Source organism: Lolium rigidum, chromosome 4, assembly GCF_022539505.1.
Source record: "Lolium rigidum isolate FL_2022 chromosome 4, APGP_CSIRO_Lrig_0.1, whole genome shotgun sequence".
In the NCBI taxonomy this organism is placed as follows: Eukaryota; Viridiplantae; Streptophyta; class Magnoliopsida; order Poales; family Poaceae; genus Lolium; species Lolium rigidum.
This window is the reverse complement of record NC_061511.1, coordinates 58,019,682-58,043,518: the sequence shown is the minus strand read 5'-3', so window position 1 is coordinate 58,043,518 and position 23,837 is coordinate 58,019,682. Positions and strand designations below refer to the sequence as shown.

The window sequence follows — 23,837 nt, the reverse complement described above, 5'->3', positions numbered from 1 at the left end:
GCCAAGGTGGTGCCCTGACGGACTCAGCCGTTCCCAAAGCGCAGGGTTCAGCGATTGCGCGGCTCGGAGGAAGCCGAAAGGTTGTACCTACATACGCTAAGGAAGGCACGGCCCGATCCGGTCGCAAAGGTTCGGCGAACCCTGGATGAAGAGGGTCGTCCACGGAAAATGGAGTGGCGCCCCAAACAGAGGAAAGCCGATGATGAGACATCGGCTGGCACAAACATGGTACTCGTCTTGCCGACAGAGCTTAGCGCTCCACAACTCTACGGAGCACTCGAGGTGGACGACAGCAAGCGCATCAAATCAGAGGTCGGGTTGGTTTTATCCAGCCTGACCAAGTAGCAAGATCAAACCAATGAGCGAACCAGGAGAGGCTGATCCTTGTGATCGGCCCCAAAAAATTTATGAAGGGAACTTACAAAACCTTCAACGAGCAAGCAATATGGAGGCCGATTGCAGCAATCGGCCAAAATTATCCTCGCCCACCATTCTGCCTGGGTTCAACATGTTATCCAACAGAGCCGATACCATCAATTCTCTTGACAGAATCGGCTCGGGGGGGGCACCCAGGTAGATAAAATACGAGGATATACAACGGAAGCATCTCATCTTCTGTTGATGGGTATTGGAATATGGGGGCCGATGCACAGGTCGGCCGTAAAAAAAAGTGAAAATTCGAAAATTTTCGAACACAGCCGATGCAGCAGGCATCGACTTAAGGATATAACAGCCGATGCATGGCCATCGACTCAAGGGAGATTTCTTCAAGAACAATGTCAGGAGCAGCATGGGCGTGCGGATCGGGTCAAGGATGGATTGCATCAGGTCCATCAAAGGAAAGGAGCCTATCTGGCCGGCAGGGACTGAAGAAACTCGGGGGGCAGCTCGCCTTGAAGGCTCTCTGCTTTGGGAAGCCGATTTATGTTCAAATTGGCTAGCTCGGCATAAGAAGCTCCCTCAGGTATGATCAAGCCCAGGTCCATACAGCTAATTTGCGTATCCTCGTCTCTGTCGTGCCTTGGCTGAGACTCGGGGGGCAACAGGCCTGGTAGATGCTCCATTGAAGGACCGATTGAAGTACCATCGGCTGATCTTCGTTGCAACCTTCTTCACAAAATGATAAGCGCTCGCTAAGGAGTTGAAGAATAGAAGGATGAATGTCGAAGGACCGATGTGTTGTTATCGGCTCATTACACATTGGCAAAGGGGATGAGTCGGCAAGGTCAGTAGGAGAGGTGAATCGGCTCGATTAAAACTCAGAAGGAATCGGCAAAATCAAATTGGGGAACAGTTCTTCATTGATAGGCGGGATTTCTTACACAAAGAGCTAATTGCTCTCAAAAGGAAATACTAGGGGATACATTGCCCCATCTACTACTACTGACCCTATGCTAAGAGGTCCTATCTACGGGCCGTCACTGCCCTCATCGTCATCCTCAGAGCTCTCATCGGCACTGCTGCCGATGGGCTCCTCGTCGCTACTCCCGTAGCCCTCCACGGGGGCTTCATCCCCGTCTTCGTCGTCGCTGCTGTCGTCGTCCCACCACATGCGGAGGCGCTTCGCTGGTGGGTAGCCCTCGAGGGAGTCGTCGTCGTCGTCCTCCTCCACCACCCCCTCGGAGGAGGTGAAGTCGTCCCAGGAGAAGCGATCGTCATCGCTCTCCTCCTCCGATTCCCCGTCAGCGAGGAAACGAAGGTCGCTCTCCCCGTCCGTCGAGGACTGGTCGTCCTCGGACCGGATGGAGAAGTCATGGTCCGACTCCTCCCCGGCCGCAATAGCGCGACGGGTGTTGGCCGCATGGACCGCCGCCGAGTTGTGCTCCGGCGTCGGCTCGCGGGACATGGAGGACTGGCCGGAAGAATCCGATAGGGCGAGAGGAGGAAGAAGACATGATGGCGCAGGAGGTTTTTGGGACTCGCTAATGCGAGGGGGATGCAGAGCGGAACTGTTCATAGCGGTTAAATAAAAGGGGATATGGTGAAAATTTAATGCCACAGCAGTTTCCGAGGAAGTGGTGTTTGAAAGAAAGAGCAAAGACTGCCAAGTCACGCGGAGAAGTTGAGAAGGCAAGTCATCATCATGAGGGATACTGCGACGGTTCTGCCACGACATGACCCGACGAAGGAAAGCAAAGTGATTTTGGAATTACCAATTCCAAAACCAGGGGGGCATGTGTTATCACCAGAATTTAACCGAGTCAGAGGTGGGCCGCAATCAAGATGGGCTTAAAGGAAGTATACGTGGAGGATTATGTGGATCGGCCTTTTACACCAAGGTGGGCTTAATTGCCCGTGTATCTGTAACATATTAGATCGTATCTTAGTTTAGAGGTAGAATCTTACTCGTGCACGCCCGCATTAGAAAGTCCGCTGGACTATAAATATGTATCTAGGGTTTATGGAATAAACAACAACTCACGTTCAACCCCAAAACAAACCAATCTCGGCGCATCGCCAACTCCTTCGTCTCGAGGGTTTCTATCCGGTAAGCGACATGCTGCCTAGATCGCATCTTGCGATCTAGGCAGCACAAGCCCCACGTTGTTCATGCGTTGCTCGTACTCGAAGCGCTTTTGATGGCGAGCAACGTAGTTATCATTAGATGTGTTAGGGTTAGCATTGTTCTTCGTTTAAGCATGCTTACGTAGTGCAACCCTTGCATATCTAGCCGCCCTCACGCCTATCTCAGGTGTGGGGGCGGCACCCCGCTTGATCATTATTTAGTAGATCTGATCCGTTACGATTGCTCCTTATTCTACAAGGATTAGTTTAATATCTGCAATAGTTAGGCCTTACAAAGGGGGGGGATCCGGTGGCACGTAGGGTGGCGTTCGCAAGTCCTAAACGGGATGTTCCGAGGATCAACTTCATGTTGGTTTTTAGGCCTTGTTTAGGATCGGCTTACGAGCACCGTGCGTGGCCGCGAGGCCCAACCTGGAGTAGGATGATCCGATTATGCGGTGAAAACCCTAAATCGTCGTAGATCTCATTAGCTTCATCTTGATCAAGCAGGACCACCAAGTATTCGTGCACCCCGTACGAATCATGGGTGGATCGGCTCTTTGAGCCGATTCACGAGATAACCCGAGAGCCGATCGAGGCTCGTATTTAATGTTTACATGTATGCCCTCGCAGAAACTAAGCGAGGCATCCCCATCACCTTCCCGACCGGGTATAGGTCGGGTGGCACGCCCTGCACTTCGCATCGCCGCGTGTGACCAGAAGAGCATTGCGGGCCGTCGCTCGGAGGGGTCTCAGCCAGCCGCAGCTCTAGGCTCTTCCCGGCTCTACGGTGTTCACAAGGCCGCTGCCCGCCGGTGGGTTTTGGCAGTCAACAAATGGTGATAGTGTGTGCATCCGTGTTAGTACTTGGCGTAGGCTATGATTATGATCTCTTGTAGATTATGAAGTTAACTATTGCTATGATGGTATTGATGTGATCTATTCCTCCTACATAGTGTGAAGGTGACAGTGTGCATGCTATGTTAGTACTTGGTTTAGTTGTGTTGATATGTCATGCACTCTAAGGTTATTTAAATATGAACATTGAATTGTGGAGCTTGTTAACTCCGGCATTGAGGGTTCGTGTAATCCTACGCAATGGTGTTCATCATCCAACAAGATAGTGTAGAGTATGCATTTATCTATTCTGTTATGTGATCAATGTTGAGAGTGTCCACTAGTGAAAGTATGATCCCTAGGCCTTGTTCCTAAATATCGCTATCGCTGCTTGTTTCTTGTTTCTATTGCGTTACTACGCTTGTTTACTCGTCCTGGGCAAAGCACTTTTCTCGGTGCCGTTACTATCTGCTCATATTCATTCATACCACTTGTATTTCACTATCTCTTCGCCGAACTAGTGCACCTACTAGGTGTGTTGGGGACACAAGAGACTTCTTGCTTTGTGGTTGCCGGGTTGCATGAGAGGGATATCTTTGACCTCTTCCTCCCTGAGTTCGATAAACCTTGGGTGATCCACTTAAGGGAAACTTGCTGCTGTTCTACAAACCTCTGCTATTGGAGGCCCAACACTGTCTACAAGAATAGAAGCACCCGTAGACATCATACCACCACTAGTAATGTTAATGATTCACATGTTGCTACACCTCCTACTATTAATGGTAAAATAATTGGTGTTGGCAATGTTACTACTCCTAGTGCAAAGCGTGCAAAATTGCCTGAAACTGCTAAAACTGCTGAAATTGATAAGATTGCTGAAATTTTTCAAAATATTGGGGATAATGATCCCATTGCTGTAGATCATAATGGTTTATACTTTGATGATTGTCACATCTCTGAAGTTATAAAGTTCTTACAAAAGCTTGCTAAAAGTCTATGCTAGTGCTATAAATTTGGCCTTTACAAAACATATTACAAATGCTCTCATAAAAGCTAGAGAAGAGAAACTAAAACTTGAAACTTCTATTCCTAGGAAGTTAGAAGATGGTTGGGAGCCCATCACTAAGATGAGGGTCAATGATTTTGATTGTAATGCTTTATGTGATCTTGGTGCAAGTATTTACGTTATGCCTAAGAAAATTTATGATATGCTTGACTTGCCACCATTGAAGAATTGTTATTTGGATGTTAATCTTGTTGATAATGTTATAAAGAAACCTTTGGGGAGGATTGATAATGTTCGTATTATGGTTAACAATAACCTTGTCCCCGTTGATTTTGTTGTCTTGGGTATTGAATGCAATGCATCTTGTCCCATTATATTGGGAAGACCTTTTCTTGAACTCGTTGGTGCCACCATTGATATGAAGGAAGGTAATATTAAATATCAATTTCCTCTCAAGAAAGGTATGGAACACTTCCCTAGAAAGAGAATGAAGTTACCTTATGATTCTATTATTAGAACAACTTATGATGTTGATGCTTCGTCTCTTGATGTTACTTGATTCACACTTTACGCGCCTAGGCTGAAAGGCGTTAAGAAAAGCGCTTATGGGAGACAACCCATTATTTTACTTCTGCACTTTATTTTATATTTGAGTGTTGGAAGTTGTTTACTACTGTAGCAACCTCTCCTTATCTTTATTTTATTGCATTGTTGTGCCAAGTAAAGTCTTTGATAGTAAAGCCAATACTAGATTTGGATTCTTGCGCGAGAAACGATTTCTTCTTCGTCACGAATTTTGACCTGCCTCTCTGTAGGTAGCTCAGAAAAATCTGCCAATTTACGTGCGTGATCCTCAGATATGTAATCAACTTTCATTCAATTTGGGCATTTTCATCTGAGCAAGTCTAGTGCCACTTTAAAATTCGTCTTTACGAACTGTTCTGTTTTGACAGATTCTACCTTTTATTTCGCATTGCCTGTTTTGCTATGTTGGATGGATTTCTTTGTTCCATTAATGTCCATTAGCTTTGTGAAATGTCCAGAAGTGTTAAGAATGATTATGTCACCTCTGAACATGTGAATTTTTGATTATGCACTAACCCTCTAATGAGTTTGTTTTGAGTTTGGTGTGGAGGAAGTTTTCAAGGGTCAAGAGAGGGGATGATACAATATGATCAAGAAGAGTGAAAAGTCAAAGCTTGGGGATGCCCCCGTGGTTCATCCCTGTATATTTTAAGAAGACTCAAGAGTCTAAGCTTGGGGATGCCCAAGGCATACCTTCTTCATCGACAACTTATCAGGTTCCTCTAGTGAAACTATATTTTTATTCCGTCACATCTTATGTGCTTTACTTGGAGCGTCTGTTTGTTTTTATTTTTGTTTTTGTTTGAATAAATCGGATCCTAGCATTCTTTGTTTGGGAGAGAGACACGCTCCGCTGTTTCGTATGAACACATATGTTCTTAGCTTCATCTTTAATGTTCATTGCGAAATTTGAACTACTTCATTCATTGTTATATGGTTGGAAACGGAAAATACCGCATGTGGTAAATGGTTTAATGTCTTGAATAATGTTATACTTGGCAATTGTTGTGCTCATATAGATCTTGTTTAAGCTCTTGCATCATGTACCTTGTACTCATTAATGAATAATTACATAGAGCTTGTTAAAATTTGGTTTGCATGATTGATCTCTAGAGTCTAGATATTTTCTGGTTGAGGTGTTTGAACAACAAGGAGACAATGTAAAGTCTTATAATAGCTACAGTATGTTCATATGTGAGCTTTGCTGCACCTTTTATATACTTGAGTTTGCTTCAAATAACCTTGCTAGCCTAGCCTTGTATTGAGAGGAATTCTTCTCATGCATCCAAATCCTTGAGCCAATAACCATGCCATTTGTGTCCACCATACCTACCTACCACATGGTATTTATCCGCCATTCCAAAGTACATTACTTGAGTGCTACCTTTAAAATTTCTATTCTTTACCTTTGCAATATATAGCTCATGGGACAAATAGCTTAAAAACTATCGTGGTGAAGAATATGTACTTATGTGTCTTATTTCTTAGTAAGTTGCTTGTTGAGCGGTAACCATGTTTTATGGGGACGCCATCAACCCTTTTACCTTTGTTGAATATCATGTGAGTTGCTATGCACGTTCGTATTGTCTGAAGTAAGGGCGGTTTTCACAATCAAATGGTTTGAGTATGCATACTGTTAGAGAAGAACATTGGGCTGCTAACTAAAGCCATGATTCATGGTGGAAGTTTCAGTATGGACAGCTAATCCTCAATCTCTTATGAGAATATTAACTGTTGTTGAATGCTTATGCATTAAAAAGAGGAGTCCATTATCTGTTGTCTATGTTGTCCTGGTATGGATGTCTAAGTTGAGAATAATCAAAAGCGAGAAATCCAATGCGAGTTTTCTCCTTAGACCTTTGTACAGGCGGCATAGAGGTACCCCTTTGTGACACTTGGTTGAAACATATGCTATGCAATGATAATCCGTGTTAATCCAAGCTAATTAGGACAAGGTGCGAGCACTATTAGTATACTATGCACGAGGCTTGCAACTTATAAGATGTCTTATACATAACTCATATGCTTTATTACTACCGTTGACAAAATTGTTTCTTGTTTTCAAAATGAAAAGCTCTAGCACAAATATAGTAATCAATGCTTCCCTCTGTGAAGGGCTTATCTTCTACTTTATTGTTGAGTCAGTTTGCCTATTCTTTTTATCTTAGAAGCAAACACTTGTATCAACTGTGTGCATTGATTCTTACATGTTTACTTATTGCACCTGTTATATTACTTTGTGTTGACAATTATCCATGAGATATACATGTTGAAGTTGAAAGCAATCGCTGAAACTTTATCTTCATTTGTGTTGCTTCAATGCCTTTACTTTGAATTTATTGCTTTATGAGTAACTCTTATGCAAGTCTTATTGATGCTTGTCTTGAAAGTATTATTCATGAAAAGTCTTTGCTATATGATTCATTTGTTTACTCATTATCTTCATCATTACTTCGAATCGCTGCATTCATCTCATATGCTTTACAATAGTATGATCAAGATTATGATAGCATGTCACTTCAGAAATTATCTTTGTTATCGTTTACCTACTCGAGGGCGAGTAGGAACTAAGCTTGGGGATGCTTGATACGTCCCAAACGTATCTATAATTTCTTATGTTCCATGCTACTTTTATGATCATACTCACATGTTTTACACACATTATATGTCATTATTATGCATTTTCCGGCACTAACCTATTGACGAGATGCCGAAGAGCCGATTCTTTGTTTTACGTTGTTTTTGGTTTTAGAAATCCTAGTAAGGAAATATTCTCGGAATTGGACGAAATCAACGCCCAGGGTCCTATTTTTCCACGAAGCTTCCAGAAGACCGAAAGGATCACGAAGTGGGGCCACGAGGCGACAACACGCCAGGGCGGCGCGGCCTGGGCTCTGGTCGCGCGGCCCTGCTGTGTGGGTCCCTCGTGACTCTCCCGACTCCGCCCTTCCGCCTACTTAAAGCCTCCGTCGCAAAACCCCCAGTACCGAGAGCCATGATACGGAAAACCTTCCAGAGACGCCGCCGCCAATCCCATCTCGGGGGATTCAGGAGATCGCCTCCGGCACCCTGCCGAAGAGGGGAATCATCTCCCGGAGGTCTCTTCATCGCCATGATCGCCTCCGGATCGATGTGTGAATAGTTCACCCCTGGACTATGGGTCCATAGCAGTAGCTAGATGGTCGTCTTCTCTTCATTGTGCTATCATGTTAGATCTTGTGAGCTGCCTATCATGATCAAGATCATCTATTTGTAATCCTTCATGTTGTGTTTGTTGGGATCCGATGAATATTGAATCCTATGTCAAGTTGATTATCAATCTATCATATATGTTATTTATGTTCTTGCATGCTCTCCGTTGCTAGTAGAGGCTCTAGCCAAGTTGATACTTGTGACTCCAAGAGGGAGTATTTATGCTCTATAGTGGGTTCATGCCTCCATTAAATGCGGGACGAGTGACGGAAAGTTCTAAGGTTGTGGATGTCTTGTTGCCACTAGGGATAAAACATCGATGCTTTGTCTAAGGATATTTGTGTTGATTACATTACACACCATACTTAATGCAATTGTCTGTTGTTTACAACTTAATACTGGAAGGGGTTCGGATGATAACCTGAATGTGGACTTTTTAGGCATAGATGCATGCTGGATAGCGGTCTATGTACTTTGTCGTAATGCCCTGATTAAATCTCATAGTACTCATCATGATATATGTATGTGCATTGTTATGCCTTCTTTATTTGTCAATTGCCCAACTGTAATTTGTTCACCCAACATCTTCTATCTTATGGGAGAGACACCGCTAGTGAACTGTGGACCCCAGTCCTATTCTTTACATCTGAAATACAAACTGCTACAATTGTTCTTTACTGTTCTTTGCAAACAACCATCATCATCCAAACTATACATCTAATCCTTTGTTTACAGCAAGCCGGTGAGATTGACAACCTCGCTGTTACGTTGGGGCAAAGTTCTGTGATTGTGTTGTGCGGGTTCCACGTTGGCGCCGGAATCCCTGGTGTTGCGCCGCACTACACTCCTCCGCCATCAACCTTCAACGTGCTTCTTGGCTCCTACTGGTTCGATAAACCTTGGTTTCTTTCCGAGGGAAAACTTGCTACTGTACACATCACACCTTCCTCTTGGGGTTCCCAACGGACGTGTCGACTGCACGCATCAACCACCTCAACCCTAATTGCTATACTTCTTACTATTTAAGAAGTATGTTCTTCAAAAGTTATTCTTTTGAAGTAAATAGGGAGTAGCCATCAACCTTACTTATAAGGATCCATAAACCCTAGCTAACTATCACCAACAAGGCATACCAATCTTGATAGCATCTATATATAATAAATTGCTTATGATATGCTTCAATAAAACCATATGATATCTAGCTATTGATGAGTCCAACTCTGTTGCGATCCATCTAAGACTTACTCTAACAACTAGTTGCAATCATAGGAAACCATAGAACCCCACAAACCCAATTGTCATACTTGTTCTTTATTAAAGGATATGTTCTTCAAAAGTTATTCTTTTGAAGTATATAACAAGTAATCATCAACCATGCACTACAGAACTTAAAATTGTCAACTGCTCTTCATTTATTTTACAATTACTATGTCTTGGTGTGTTTGATTGTCATTATACATTCTACTACTTATTTATAATACCAAGTAATCAAACCTAAATAAGAACCTTGTTTGTGAACCATCTAAAAGTGCAACACACCCTAAACCAAGCATTACAACTCACTAATCCTAAATCATCGGGGTTAGGTCAAGCTTAGAGCGATGGCATCTCATACTTATGCATTATTGCATCCTTGCCAATCTTTTAAACTTCGTCCTTACCGGACGATGATGCTATTTCAGAATTTGGAATTATTGCGTATCGAAGACCTTGTCTGCATAATCTTGCAGTCAAGAAAGGCAAGTTCATCGCTTGCTCATGTCATTTGAGTAATTTTACCAAATTACTTGCAAAGTACTATACTTATCACTCTTGCATGAAAAGCAAAAGTATTATTTTCATAACTATGAATATGACTATGTGGTGGGCAATGGAACCATGGTATGTGTTGATATGGTGGAGGTTCCATTGCAATGGGTTTATATCCATCTAGGATTAAACAACAAATATCGTCCAGTGATTCTTGTGCCGTAATACCCGTGTTAACCATAAGATCTGGAGTGGGATAGAGTAGTCAAAAGTGTTTCCACCTCTCGTTTATCAACGGATGCGCTTACCGTAGACACTTGAATCCTGAGGGACAAGCAGTAGGGTGGGGGTCCCAATAAAGTCCCCATGGTAATGCGGTCTATGATGGGTTGCAACAACCGGCGAAGGTATCAGGTCGTGATACCTGATATTAGTCGAGGTCGGATGGTATCCTTTGGATACGCTGGCCGGCGAGGACCCAAGGTCGGAATTGCAACAAAGGGTGGGTGTTCGAGGTAGCGGAGGAACATGATTGGCTAGACCTTATACCGGGCCTCACACTAAAGGAAGTGTGGACGGGGGAATTGCCCGGTTGGCACCAAGGTTAAGATCTCTTATGGGTAAAGCAACACACCTCTGCAGAGTGTAATGAATCATGACTCGTCACTCCCCTGTTCCGGGTTTGGAAGCTGCGAACGCTGCCGGAAAGGAACTCCATGAAGTTCTAGTAAACCGGTGAAGGCTGACGGACATAGTTCTTCTGAATAAAAGCAACCTTTTGAACAAATGGTTATGAAAACCTGCATTGGTATTAGACTTTCTGGTCTAATGCCGTAGCTAGTGCATTAAACACCTCTTTCCTATAATGAACTTGTTGAGTACGCTCGTACTCATACCACTCTTAAATCCCCTGCTTAGATATGGAGACTATGAAGAAGGATCAACAGTACAACTCGAAGACCGAGGAGTCAACAACTACTTGAAGGGACAAGAACATGTCAGAGAAGTCAGATACCACATTTACCATGGAGAAAACATAGATTAAGCAGTAGAAGGGAACTAGCTTCCTGAACCTAGCTCCTATTTAGCTAGAATCTATTCATAGCCTCTATAGCTAGTTAAACACTCTACAAATAGAGTTCGTGATAAGACTAGACTACGAGTTGTTCTTCTGGAGTTTATTTACAGTTTTACCTCATTGTAAAGTAGGAGGATGTGTGGATCTTTTGTAAAGAGTCAGTGTTGTAATTCTATAGACATGCCTTGGACCCGCATATGTTTCTGTTGTACCACTCTGAGCGATATAATACTAGTGGAACGGTGTTTCATTGGTGTTATATCAGACTTGCATACTACACCATGCAGTGGTATGCCAGGTCACCACAACCCGCCACCGCCGGAACCGACGCTGACATGAGCGCACCGCCACCGGCCAAGGAGACCCCGCGCCTCCCCTCCACGCGCGCGGGGAAAGGCTGCTCCGCCGCCGCCGGCACCGCCCGAGCTTCGCTCGCCGGCGGCATAGAAGGGGGAGGGAGGGTGCAGCTGGGATGGGGGTTTTCGGTCGCCTGCCCGTCGCCCCCGCGACCAAGGCAGGCCAAAACGTTTTCCACCGTGGTTAGAAACTTAGAACTACATCATTTCATTGCCCCCCACAAGAAATCTCTTGACCATGTAGAGAGCGTGCTCCCAAAAGGCACCGCGTATAGAGAAAATCCTAGCCTCCTCCACTCCAGCCTCCTCCATAGATTGGTTCCCCTCCTCCGGCCGGCCTCGTCGGTGTCGGGAGGAGTGAGGAACCCGGTGGAGTTTTCAATAAAATTAATCTTTTCAGTAGTCTATGTTAGGGTTTTGGTAGCCGTTTTCTTCTTGGTTTCCGCTCAATGGAGATGGAATCGTCAGCAATAAGTGATCTTCGGCCTTTCGTTCGACGACGAGATCTCCTTCCCGACATCAATGGTTCTGTTGAAAGATTACAATTATCTAGTTTTTGTCCCATTGCTACGTCCTCGGCAATGGTGATTCGTACTCTCGGCTCTCCATCGACGCCGACAAAGCTGATCGGTTATTATCCCTGACGTACTGATGTTGATACTCCTGCTGATGTTGATTGACTACTTATATGGGCGCGCACGCACGCAGCCTTGCAGCTCAAATTAAAATTATGGGAGAACCTTCGTTGGTATTTACAGGCCTATGTTCCAGAAAAGTAGAAGATTGTGTGTTGGAAGAAGAAAGCGTTTGAAGATCTCGAAGATTTGGTAGTATCTTTTAGATTTTATTTTGTAGTCGTTGGAGACAGCTGGTGTATCTTTACCATGTACTATTTATTACATATATATGGTATTGGTTGTCAATTTATTTTTTATGTATTTTTTTTGCGATGCGATCAGAGAGAGTTTTGTCTCCAACGGAATGTTCCAGGCCAAAATCGAGCAAGCAAAGAATTACAAATGAGAGAACCAACCTGAGGTTGAGTGGTTAGGAGGATGGTTGTATCCTCAGCCCACCAGAGTTCAAACCCCGAGTTTGACATCTGTGTGTCTCATAAAGGCGGAATATTCATTCAGTGGGAGGCGACGTTCCCGTCGACAGCGAGGCGCCTGTGGTGACTTCGTCAATTTCAAGATCCAATCCGCCGGCTCAGTCTTCCGGAGGTGCTCATAGGGGTAGGGTGTGTGTGTGTGCGTTCATAGGAGTGGGTGTATGCGCGTGTTTGTGAGCGTCTGCGTTTGTACTGTGTTTCTAAAAAAAAAGACAAATGAAGAGGCGGGCCCCGTGAAAAGCACGTCCATTAGCGGCAACTACCACAACAAATCTCCCAACAATCAATCTCGCCCTGCGCAAACGGCAATCAGAGATGGCAGTCCTGAAATCATCTCCATCCCGAAACTGAGTCAGATCCCAATCGTGTCTGTCACTGCTAGGTGCGATGCTAGCTGGTAGCCCCGTTTCCTTTGCTCTTCCCCACGCTATGGAAAGAGGTAGCATCGCAACCGTTGGTGGTCGAACCGACCGCCCAGATCCCCCCTCCTATCATACCACGGCGGTGGGAACTTGCTGGTAGTAGAAAACATGGCCTCCGGGCTCCGGTGACGGTCACCTTCCCCGTCCGTCCACCCACCTCGCCTCGCCGAACTTTACTCCAGCTGCCTAACCAACCACACCACGAATCAATCCATCCTTCGCCTGATACTAGTAGCAGCATGCCGCTCCTCCCTCCCATCACTTCCGCTCGATCAACCACCATACTTGCCGCCCACCACCACGCGCCACCACGGCCTTGCAGACACCACCGCCATCTCACCGAGGCAAACGAAACGGGACCAAGAGGATCAAGGAGTACCGCCCGAGAACGAGAGGCACGCCTAAGAGAAAACTCTAGCCTCCTCCATAGATTGGTTCCCCCTCCTCCGGCCGGCCTCGTCGGCATCGGGAGGAGTGGGAAACTCAATCTATGCGTGGAGTTTTCAATAAAAGTAGTCTTTTCAGTAGTCCATGTTAGGGTTTCTTGTGGGTAGCGGTTTTCTTGTTGGTTTCCCCTCAATGGAGATGTAATCGTCTGCAATAAGTGATCTTCGGCCTTTCGTTCGACGACTAGATCTCCATCCCGACGTCAATCGTGGTGTTGAAAGATTACAATTATCTAGTTTTTGTCCCGTTGCTACGTCCTCGGCAATGGTGATTCGTACTCTCGGCTCTCCATCGACGTCGACAAAGCTGATCGGTTATCATCCCCGACATACCGGTGTTGATACTCCTGCCGATGTTGATTGACTACTTATATGGGCGCGCGCACGCAGCCTTGCGGCTCAAATTAAAATTACGGGAGAACCTTCGTTGGTATTTACAGGTCTATGGTTTGTTACGTATGTTTGGCTGCCTTCAGAAAAGTAGAGGATTGTGTTTTGGAAGAAGAAAAGAGTTTGAAAATCTTGAAGATTTGCTAGTATCTTTTAGATTTTATTTTGTAGTCGTTGGAGACAGGCTCGTGTATCTCTACCATGTACTATTTATTACTATCAATATATATGTGGTTAGTATTGGTTGTCAATTTATTTTTTTGTGTATTTTTTTTCTTGCGATGCGATCAGAGAGAGTTTTGTCTCCAGCAGAATGTTCCAGGCCAAAATCGAGCAAGCAAAGAATTATTACCAATCGAGAGGCGGGCCCCGCGAAAAGCACGTCCATTAGCGGCAACCACAACACCAAATCTCCTCCCTAGTAATCAATCTCGCCCTGCACAAGCGGCAATCAGAGATGGCAGTCCCGAAATCATCTCCATCCCCAACGAGTCAGATCCCAATCGTGTCCGTCACTGCTAGCTCTAGGCTCGATGCTAGCCCCGTTTTCCTTTGCTCTTCCCAAGCACGCTATCGGGGGCATCGCAGCCGTTGGTGGTCGAACCGACCGCCCAGATCCACCTCCTATCCTACCACGGCGGTGGAAACTTGCTGGTAGAAAACATGGCCTCCCACCCACCTCGCCGAACTTTACTCCAGCTGCCTAACCAGCCAGACCAGGAATCAATCCCTCTCTCCGTCGCGTGATACTAGTAGCAGCAGCAGGCTGCTCCTCCCTCCCTCAGCTCTTCTCGACCCTCCTACCCTTCTCGCTCGCTCGCCGCTTAATGCCTCCGGAGATCGGCCGCTCGTCGCCGGCGTCCCCGGCGGCGCGGCCATCGTCGTCATCGTCGCCGGTGGGGAGAGATTCCGATGGGATCGGGACTCCTCCGTCCGTGCTGCGATGCGAGTCCGTGCCGATCACGGCCGGTGCCAGGCTGGCCCCGATCCTGGCCGCTGATCGCGGGCGCGGTGGCACGCCCGTAAATACCTCGGTCTACCAGGGGCAGGTACGGTAACCCCGGCTCGGCCCGGCTGGCTCCAGGTTTGTTGCTTGCGTTGCGCGTTGCCTTCCCTACTCCCTCTCGTTTATCCCTTCCTTTTTTTCTTCTCTCCTAAAGAAATCGACAAAACAATTAATTAAAAAAGATTTGCTACTTTAATTTCGGAAACAAAAAAGATTTGATTTTTTTCGTCCTGTCTCGGGGCAGGCTGGGTGGGTCAGGGCAGGCGGACGCGAGCGGGTGCGCGAATCAAATGGGGTTAAGGACCGCCCGCCCGCGTCCGCTTTATCGGCTCACGTTCTCTTCCCTTCCCCACAGCCTCCTCCGTTTCCTCTTTCTCCCTCTCCTCTCTCTCTCTCTCTCTTCCTTCTCCCTGCCGGGCTCCGCTCCCCCAACGCCCGCCCGCCTCCACCACCGGCCGCCGCCGCAGATCAGCACCGGCCCACCGGTCTGCCTGCCGCCCGCCCCAAGGCCGCGGACGCCGCGCGGTTCCCATCTCCCATCTCCCACCGCCGCCGCCCCCACCGGCGGCCGCCGCACGACGACCTAATTCCTTCTCCGCGGGCACACAGCCGCAGCCGCCAGGTCTCTCTCTCTCCGCGTCTCCAGCGCCCCAACTCATCCGCCCCTCGTACGTCCCCGCCCAGCGCCGCCTCCACCGGGAACCCCGTCATCACAGGTAAGCTCCCTCCTCCGTCCGGCCGCCGGCCGGCACCCGACCCACCGGTCCCCTTCCCTGACCTAACCATCTCACCCGCGCGCGCGTCCCCGTGCAGGTGACCCCCACTGGATAGCAGGCGGCCAGCGCGGAGTTACGCTCCGCCGCGCGGATGCGCCTCGCCGGAGCCGGGGACCCGTGACTTCGCCAGGAGGACGACGACGGCCTCGTGGATGCCGCCGCCGCCGCCGGATCGGCGGGACTTCCTCTACCGGGACGCGCGACGGCACGACGGCGGGGACCCGCTCCCGCCGCCGGCGCCCGCGCCGCAGCGCTGGCGGGACTCGCCCTACCACGCGCCGCCGCCGCCCCCGCCGCTCCGCGACCACGCCAGGCCATCCCCCCGCCGGACCGCCTCCTCAGGTACCTTTCCCCCACAACCACCCTCAGATCTGACGCGCCCGCCCGCCCCGCTGACCCTCTATCCTTCTCCAGAAGCCTACTACCGGCAGGGCGCCGGCGCCTACGACCGCTCCTACCCGGACGAGCCGCTAGGCGCCTACGCCGCCTCCCGCTCCGACCGCTACTGGCCGGACGAGGACGGCGGCGGGGCCGCATACAAGGGGTTCGGCCGCTACGGCGGCGGCGGAGGCCGGAGGGACTCCGGCCGGGACCCCGGCCGGGACATGCGGGGATCCTACCGGCGGTCCCCGTTCAGGAGCTACGGGGGCGACTTCCCCAGGAGCCACCAGGAGCCGCCGCCGCCCCCGCCGATGAGGAGGTCGCCTCTGCGGTCCGTCGCCGTGCCCATCTCCTACGACCCTCCCGGCGCCCGGGCGGACCGGGAGGACAGGGAGCACCATCCCCGGGCCACCCCCTGGCGGCCCCTGCGCCGCAGGGAGAGCAGATCTGACGGGGCGGACGCGGCTGCTGGGCATCTGCCTGCTGCTCACACCGCTGCGGCAAGGGCGGCGGCTTCGTCGTCAGAGAAGAACGGCGGCCCGGAGCAGTCTGCTGAGGCCGCGGCGCAGCAGATGGCTGAGGACGAGGCGCCCAGGAAGAAGCCCCGCCTGGGGTGGGGGCAGGGCTTGGCCAAGTATGAGAAGCGCAAGGTGCCTGGTTCCGCAGATCTTGATGAACCTGTTGCTCATGGGAGCCCAGAGGACGCCAAACACAAGGAGGATTTTGGCACACCTGCATCTGCACCGTGTGCTGCATCTCTGGTGGTGGCGGCATCGGAACCATCGTCATTGGCACCTGCTTCTGCTCCGTGTGCTGCACCTCTGGTGGTGGCGGCACCAGAACCATCATCCGCACCTGCACCGTCTGCTGCATCTCCGATGGCAGCGCCGGCACCAACATCACCACCTGCTTCTGCACCGTGTGCATCTTCGGTGGCGGCACCGGCACTATCATCACCACCTGCTTCTGCACCGTGTGCATCTCTGGTGGCGGCACCAGAACCATTGTCGGCACCTGCACCGTGTGCTTCCTCTCCGGTGGCGGCACCGGCACCATCATCTGCACCTGCATCTAGTTCTCCAGGTATGCGCAACCTCTTTTGACCTTGTTTTCCTCGCTGTCAACCAATTGATTTATCCCTTCTTCAGTTACTTCCTTTTTAATCTAGGTCTCCATTCAATTGCTGAATTGTTGTTATGTAATTTTGACACCTATTAGGGCATATGGATAAGTAGCGGAATTAACGTAGGTGTTATATTCATAAATGTGCCATGAGATAACATAGGTGTTATATTCACCTTACACAATTTACCATGATACCAAATGCATACGTCCAGATGGTCCTCCCTTGTAGACAGCATGACCTTCCACCCCCTTTATATAAACCTTTCTGTTTGATTCAGTTGAAATTCCTGTAGTTGGAGAAGTACATATATCGTCCTGGTAATTTTTTGTTGTTGCAACAGTTCATTAATCCTCCTGGTACTTGAATTTACTATTTTCTGCCGTGCTAGTGTCATGATCTTTTTATTTAATGTAATTGAGTCTGTAGAAACAATGATCATCAAATTTCTTGATAGCTGACTTCTCCGTTGCATGTTTAACTACTGCAGCCCGTGAAGATAAATCATGTGAACTGACAGCAAATATGGCCGCAATGTCCAGTAAAGATACCCCTGGGGCTGAAGCCCAGGCTTACAATGATGAAATCCCTGTCAAGTTATGTCAGCTTGATGGTGATCCCATTGGTTCTCTTGCAAATGTCCTTGCTGAACTACTGCAGCATGAAGATTCTTGCTCTGGGGATTCTCGAAGACTGACCAACTCTAGTAAGTTATTGCTACTGAAAGAAAACATTGCCAAGGAGCTCGAAAAGACTGAACTTGAGATTGATTCATTGGAATGCGATCTTAAATTAGTGACTACTGAATCTGAAAATAGGGCTCTTGAAAATGCACAAAATCCTTCACCTTCTAGTGGGACGCCAAAGGTTCCAGTCAAGCCTGAGACGTGTGAAACATCATCTCCTGTGAAAGAACAAGGCGAGCTCTCTCCTTGCAAGATCCCCATGGAAGTTGAGACTGCTCCTGTTCACAATGTAATAGCAGTCTCTCCAGAAGGGAGTGTTGCTTGTCCTGGATTTGCTGTAGCCCAGCTCGCTTCAGCTGCTGATGTTGCCCCGTTGAAACCTTCTGAAGGAACTGAATCTCCTCGCATTGATGCTGGCAGCCAGAGGCAGGATCCTAGTCCATGCCATGATGGTTTTAATTCCCTCAAAGCAGACGGTGGCAATGACTTATCAGTCAGGCCTTGCTCTCACCATTTTGACAGCAATAATTTAATCCCTTCAATTATTGCTGCGAACAATGAAATAGCCAGAGAATTCAACGAATTGGTATTCAAACCCTTGCCTGCTGATCAGCCTTGTCTTGATTTGTCGGCATTGGCTCATTTTTCAAGCCAAAGGAAGAATGACCTGAGTGTAAGGAAGAAGCTTGCCATACGCAAAACTGAACTAAGATTCAAAGAGCAAACACTCACCTTTAAATTCAAGGTGTTGAGGCACCTGTGGAAAGAGGATGTGCGTCTCCTTACTGTAAGAAAGCAGCGTCCAAAGTCTAGCAAGCGCACTGATCAGAGCAACCGTGCATCACACAGTGGATCTCAGAGGCAGCGCTCCTCTAATCGCTCTCGATTGGGCATGCCTGGTCAGTATTTCTTTTCTACTTATTCAAAGTACAATAATCCTACATTCAACTTTTGAAACCACTATCCATCGATGCCTTTCTCGACCTTCATAAATTCCTTATGATGATAAATTTCATACAGATTGATAAATTATCAGGACATCCTTAGCAACAGCTATTACTCGTATTGTTTTCTTAGCAGAGTATATATAGCCAGATTTTCCTAAATTACATCCTGCTGTTCTAGTGTTACTCATATTGTTCTCTTAGCAGAGTATATATTGCCAGATTTTCCTAAATTACATCCTGCTGTTCTAGTGTTGAAGATGTTTTGCATCACTTCTTTTGTGGCACAATATATAGCAGACCTTGGCTGAAAAAAGCGGAAAAAATGATATGTGATCTCAAATTGTCAAATTCTAGCGAAAAGTCCATTGAACCATACTCCCCTTTTCCCATCTTTGTTTATAAGATATTCAACTCATGTTGAACACTTGGAAATACAATAGTATTTAAGTATGTAATTTTTCTTCTAATCTATCACAAGGGTAAGTTGGGCTCTGAACATGGTATAGTTGTCTGAGTGGAATCCAGTCTAGTCTACTTTATGGTGATAACTGACATAAAAAATGCTTGTTTTACAAATTAAGCAATACACTGCTTTCTTTAATTTTTTGTACACATGCCTTGCATGTCTAGGATGAGCTCCTGAATATACCTTGTTAGCCTCTATCAACGCTTTTAACCTGCTTGACTTCTCTTATGCGCTTACTCCTGTATTTGTTTCACTCATGGTTGTTACTATTTTATTTGCTGTTATATCCTTTGTATTTGTATATTTGATCCCTATTTGACTTCTGTGTTCTGTTAATATGCAGCTGTTAATTTAAGCACGTTTCCTACCACGGAAATATCAGATGTTGCAAACAAGATGTTTACTGAATTTCAATTCAAGCGCTGCAGAAATTTCTTGAAAATGCCAGCACTAATTATAGATGAGAAAGAGAAGAGGAGTACTAAGTTTGTCAGCAAGAATGGCTTGATTGAAGATCCTGTTTTAGTTGAGAAGGAGCGGGCTGTGATTAATCCATGGACTCATGAAGAGAAGGAAGTTTTCATGCAGATGCTTGCTTCATTTGGCAAGGATTTCTCCAAAATCTCAAGTTTCCTTCAGCACAAGACAACTGCTGATTGTGTTGAGTTCTACTACAAGCACCATAAATCTGACAGTTTCCGAGAAGTTAAGAAACTTCTGGATCGTCGCCAGCAACAGCCCACCAGCAATTACCTAGGAACCAAATCTGGGAAGAAATGGAATCCTGAGGGAAATGCTGCATCTCTTGATATGCTTGGGGTTGCATCAGTCGTGGCAGCCCATGGTCTTGATTATGCAAACAGAGTGGAGGGATTTCCTCCGAAATCTATACTTCGAACTTCTTGTAAGCCTGATGTTTCGGTTGTGGCCAAAGGTTCTTTGGAAAAGGATTTTGTTGCTAATGCATCTTTGCATGAGAGAGAATCTGTAGCTGCTGATGTCTTGGCAGGTATATGTGGCACTCTCTCCCCTGAAGGAATGGGCTCATGCATAACCAGTTCTGCTGATCCTGGCCAAAAGATTGGCGTCACAAGAATGGATTATCTTTTAGTGCCAGGAGTAGTCAAAAGCTTTGATGAGGAAGGCACTCTCTCAGATCAGGAATGTGAAGTTGACCCAGTTGATTGGAACGATGATGAGAAGTTGACTTTCATTGAGGCTATGAATAACTATGGGAAGGATTTCGCTCAGATCTCCTCATATGTGAAAAGCAAGTCGTATGAGCAATGCAAAGTATTTTTCAGCAAAGCTCGCATATCACTTGGTTTGGATATGATCCATCAACGGACCACAGATGCTGGTTTGCTGACAAGTGATACCAATGGAGGAAGGAGTGATACTGATGAGGCATGTGCTGCTGAGATGGATTCAGCTTTTTGTAGTAGACAGTCCTCTCTGAAAGCGGAGATGGATGTATGCCCTGCTGCTGATCGAACTATTCAGGGGCATACTCTTTCTGATATTACCTTTAAACAGCCAAAAACTGACACATCAGATGGGCCTGATGGTGTTGACATAAAATTAGAGGAAGGTGAGATCAAAGCATACGATAAAAATTGTAACACTGGTGTTGATCATAGACAGTTGAGTGAGGCCACTCATCAGTCATCACCATCATCTGCTCATATCGACATCAATTCTTCTCAGAACACAGAGAGTATTGAAATCACAGAGCACAGTAGCCAAGTGAGTGTGCATGAGAATGATGCCATCACCTCTCCAAGGGAACAGCCTGTGGGGGCACACCTGGAAATCAGGTCCAGTCAACATAATATTGAAGTTATCCCGGCGAGCAAGGTGTCTGAGAGGATTTGCACTCAGGTATCCAGTATGGAGGGGCCTTCGCACCATGCATCTGATAGTGCGCTCATGAAGGCTGGAAATTTGACTTCCTCTGTTTGCTTACCTGGAGTTACGCAGTCGGGCAAGGCGTCTGAAGTGATCTGCACTGAGGTATCCAGCATAGAAGGACCTCCACACCATGCACCTGAGAGAAATTCAACGCCCTCTGTGTGCTTATCCGCAGATCGTGGCAGAAAGGAAAATGTTGTCCACTTCTCGGACATGGCTGGTGTTTCCTGTAATAGGCCTTCATTTACTTCAAGTTATCAGCAAATTGTGCCAACAGACCCTCTCCCACCAAAGCCAAAACCACAGGTTACTCCTCTTACCCCAAAGGATTTAATGCCTGTTCAGTTCTGTTCCGACCTCCCTGATCCTACATCAATTCGTTTTGAGGGCATAGCCTCCATAACTTCACCCAGTTTTGGGCATCATGCCAACGGAGTCATCAGTACTTCAGGGCCCAAGGACATGGACAAGTTCCCAGTATTTAATGAACAATCACGAAATCAGCATGATGCTCTTTTTCGCAATATTGATGGATACATGCAACACCGACGGGATCATTGTCTGGCAGCTGATGTACCTTCTTTTTCTGAAAGTACAGCAAGTGGTACTGGGGGAGTTTCTCATTCGGATCAGTTCACATTAAACAAATACCAGAATGGCAGGTCTGGCTGCTCAGGACTCTCGAACACGTCCACCGGTTTTCTGCTGACCGGGCACAGTGAAGAATTACGGCAAGGCCAGTTGAAGCCTTGCTCCCAAAATGCAAGCACCGAGAGTCATGATCAGGTAAAGCGCCCTGGCGACGTCAAGTTATTTGGTAAAATTCTCAGTCATCAATCATCACTGCAAAGTTCTGGCTCGTCATCGAACGGAAGCAAAAGCAAGCCTCCCTCACCAAAGATAGACAAACAAGCAGCTGCTATATTTTTGAACAATTCAAGGGATCGCATGGTTTATTCATCTAGGTCCACAAACGCTGCTCACCTGGGGCAGGACGAGCGAGTGGTGAGGAGCTATAACTTTGATGGGAGCACAGAGTCTGAGTCTGTGTTCAGGGTGGCAAAGTCTCAGAGATCATTAGCCAGTGTGCCATTTTACTCGGCTAAAAATGGCACACTTGGTGTGTTTGCAGAATATCAGCAGCCTTTAATGCAGCAGCTTCCGTCGGATCCGAAACGGCTGGAAAGCTTTGCTGATCTTCAGAAGAGGAATGGGATAGAGCTGATTTCAGGGTTCCAGCAACCCGGGAAAGCCACGCGGCTTGGGGGTGCTGGAATCCTCGTTAGCGCAGTATCTGACCCGGTGGCTGTCCTCAAGGCGCAGTATGGTGCTGGCTCGAAGATTTTGGGCAACGAAGCGGACCCCTGGAAAGACATAGGAAACAGGTAGCATCACTAGTATTAGTGGCAAATAGTGCATGGTTTCTTGCTCTGTACCATATTTAGTTTTTGTAACTTGGATGGAATTAAAACAAAGGGAAAGCGAATGGCTTTCCTGTCCATATCGTCGTTAGGGCTTTGCGGTAGCTGTTGGTCATGTTTTGTCCTGGCATTAACTTTTTGCACCTTTTCTGCAGCTCCATACTTATGTTAGTTTTGCCTGTCCGCAGTGCTGTAGGTTTGCTAGAGGCGACAAGATGTTTGTCGGTAGGGCTTTATCATTGTTATCCAGTTTTATGCAGAAACCTCACATATCATCAGTGTAATATGGTAATGTTAGCGCTTAACTCAGCTTCCTCCTGTGCTGGAGTTTTGGTTAAAGTGGTGCTTTGGCAGTTCTTTTGTGTTTTGATGATTATTATTCTCCGAGACTTCTAAGGTTCTTATCTTTGTAACCAGCTTGTGCCTGCAGGGAAATTTCATGTGCATCATCAGCTGCCGTCTGAAGAGAACACTGTGTCACGAAATTTTGCAGCACTAACATTTTTCTCTCTGTAATTTACTGTTTGAGATGAAGAAAGAGGTGCTGGCTGGCATTGTTCACTTCCAGTTTCTTGCCTGATATCCTCGCACAGTTCTGGTTGTTGTGCTGCTACGAGTATGGATTGTGTGAGCGCTGGTCGCTGGACATGAATCAAGTTAGTTGATGCCAGTGTCTGTTTTGGTTATTGATCCATGGCTCTATGGGATCCTGCTTTCTTTAGTTTCCTTTGTGAATCGTCATTTTGTTTAGCAGTCCCTGCTTTATGTTTTCATTTGGGACGATGTACGCTGCAACGTGCCAACGTAGTTGATCTTCTGTGTACTGTCAGATGAAGAGGTCTGTACCAGAGCAACGTAGTGAAGGTGGAGTGATGAGCACCTGAATTGAGCAGACTGAAGTTGAAGTCAGCATCAACAACGTAGCTAAGTTTAGGCCCAGCTTGGGAGCTGCTAAATCTGCGTTACTCATGGCAATCGATCATTTACAATCCAGGTGGCCAAATACTTCGATCTTGATGGCAAATACTGATTTCCTGTGCCATGAGGATGATTAGGGCACGGCTACGATGCTGCGCTGCTACTCTATCCTGTATCCTCGACGGTGCCGGGTCCGGACAAGATGAGCCACCACCGGCCGGCCGATTCCTTTTCCCATCCGGCATCTGCGTTAGAGCAGGTTTGCAATCGCTCCTTGCGCCTTCGAGGTGCGCTACCTAGAGCAGCATCAGGCATCATATCAGTTACGGAGAGCACGTTTGGCAGATAAAATTGTACCAGCTCACACGACAGCACACTCCCAGTCACCAAGCACAATATACACCTGCAATATCTTATCAACATTGTTTGCTCTTTCCACTATCAATACAGACAAAACAAAATGATAATGACAGCATGACACTGAGCAAATGTCTATTCATGATTCCTTTATCTGGAAATGAGGCA

General features: G+C 47.1%; 1 protein-coding gene across 1 annotated transcript; it reads left to right on the top strand.

Moving 5' to 3' along the window:
- Nucleotides 1–15,833: 15,833 nt before the first annotated feature.
- LOC124647120 lies at nucleotides 15,834–22,733 on the top strand (the record flags this gene model as incomplete). Its single annotated transcript, XM_047187102.1, has 3 exons — nucleotides 15,834–16,923; nucleotides 17,454–18,548; nucleotides 19,406–22,733. Coding segments are annotated over 3 exons (5,142 nt in total), but the record flags the coding sequence as incomplete, so codon positions are not given.
- Between the last annotated feature and the right edge of the window lie 1,104 nt (nucleotides 22,734–23,837).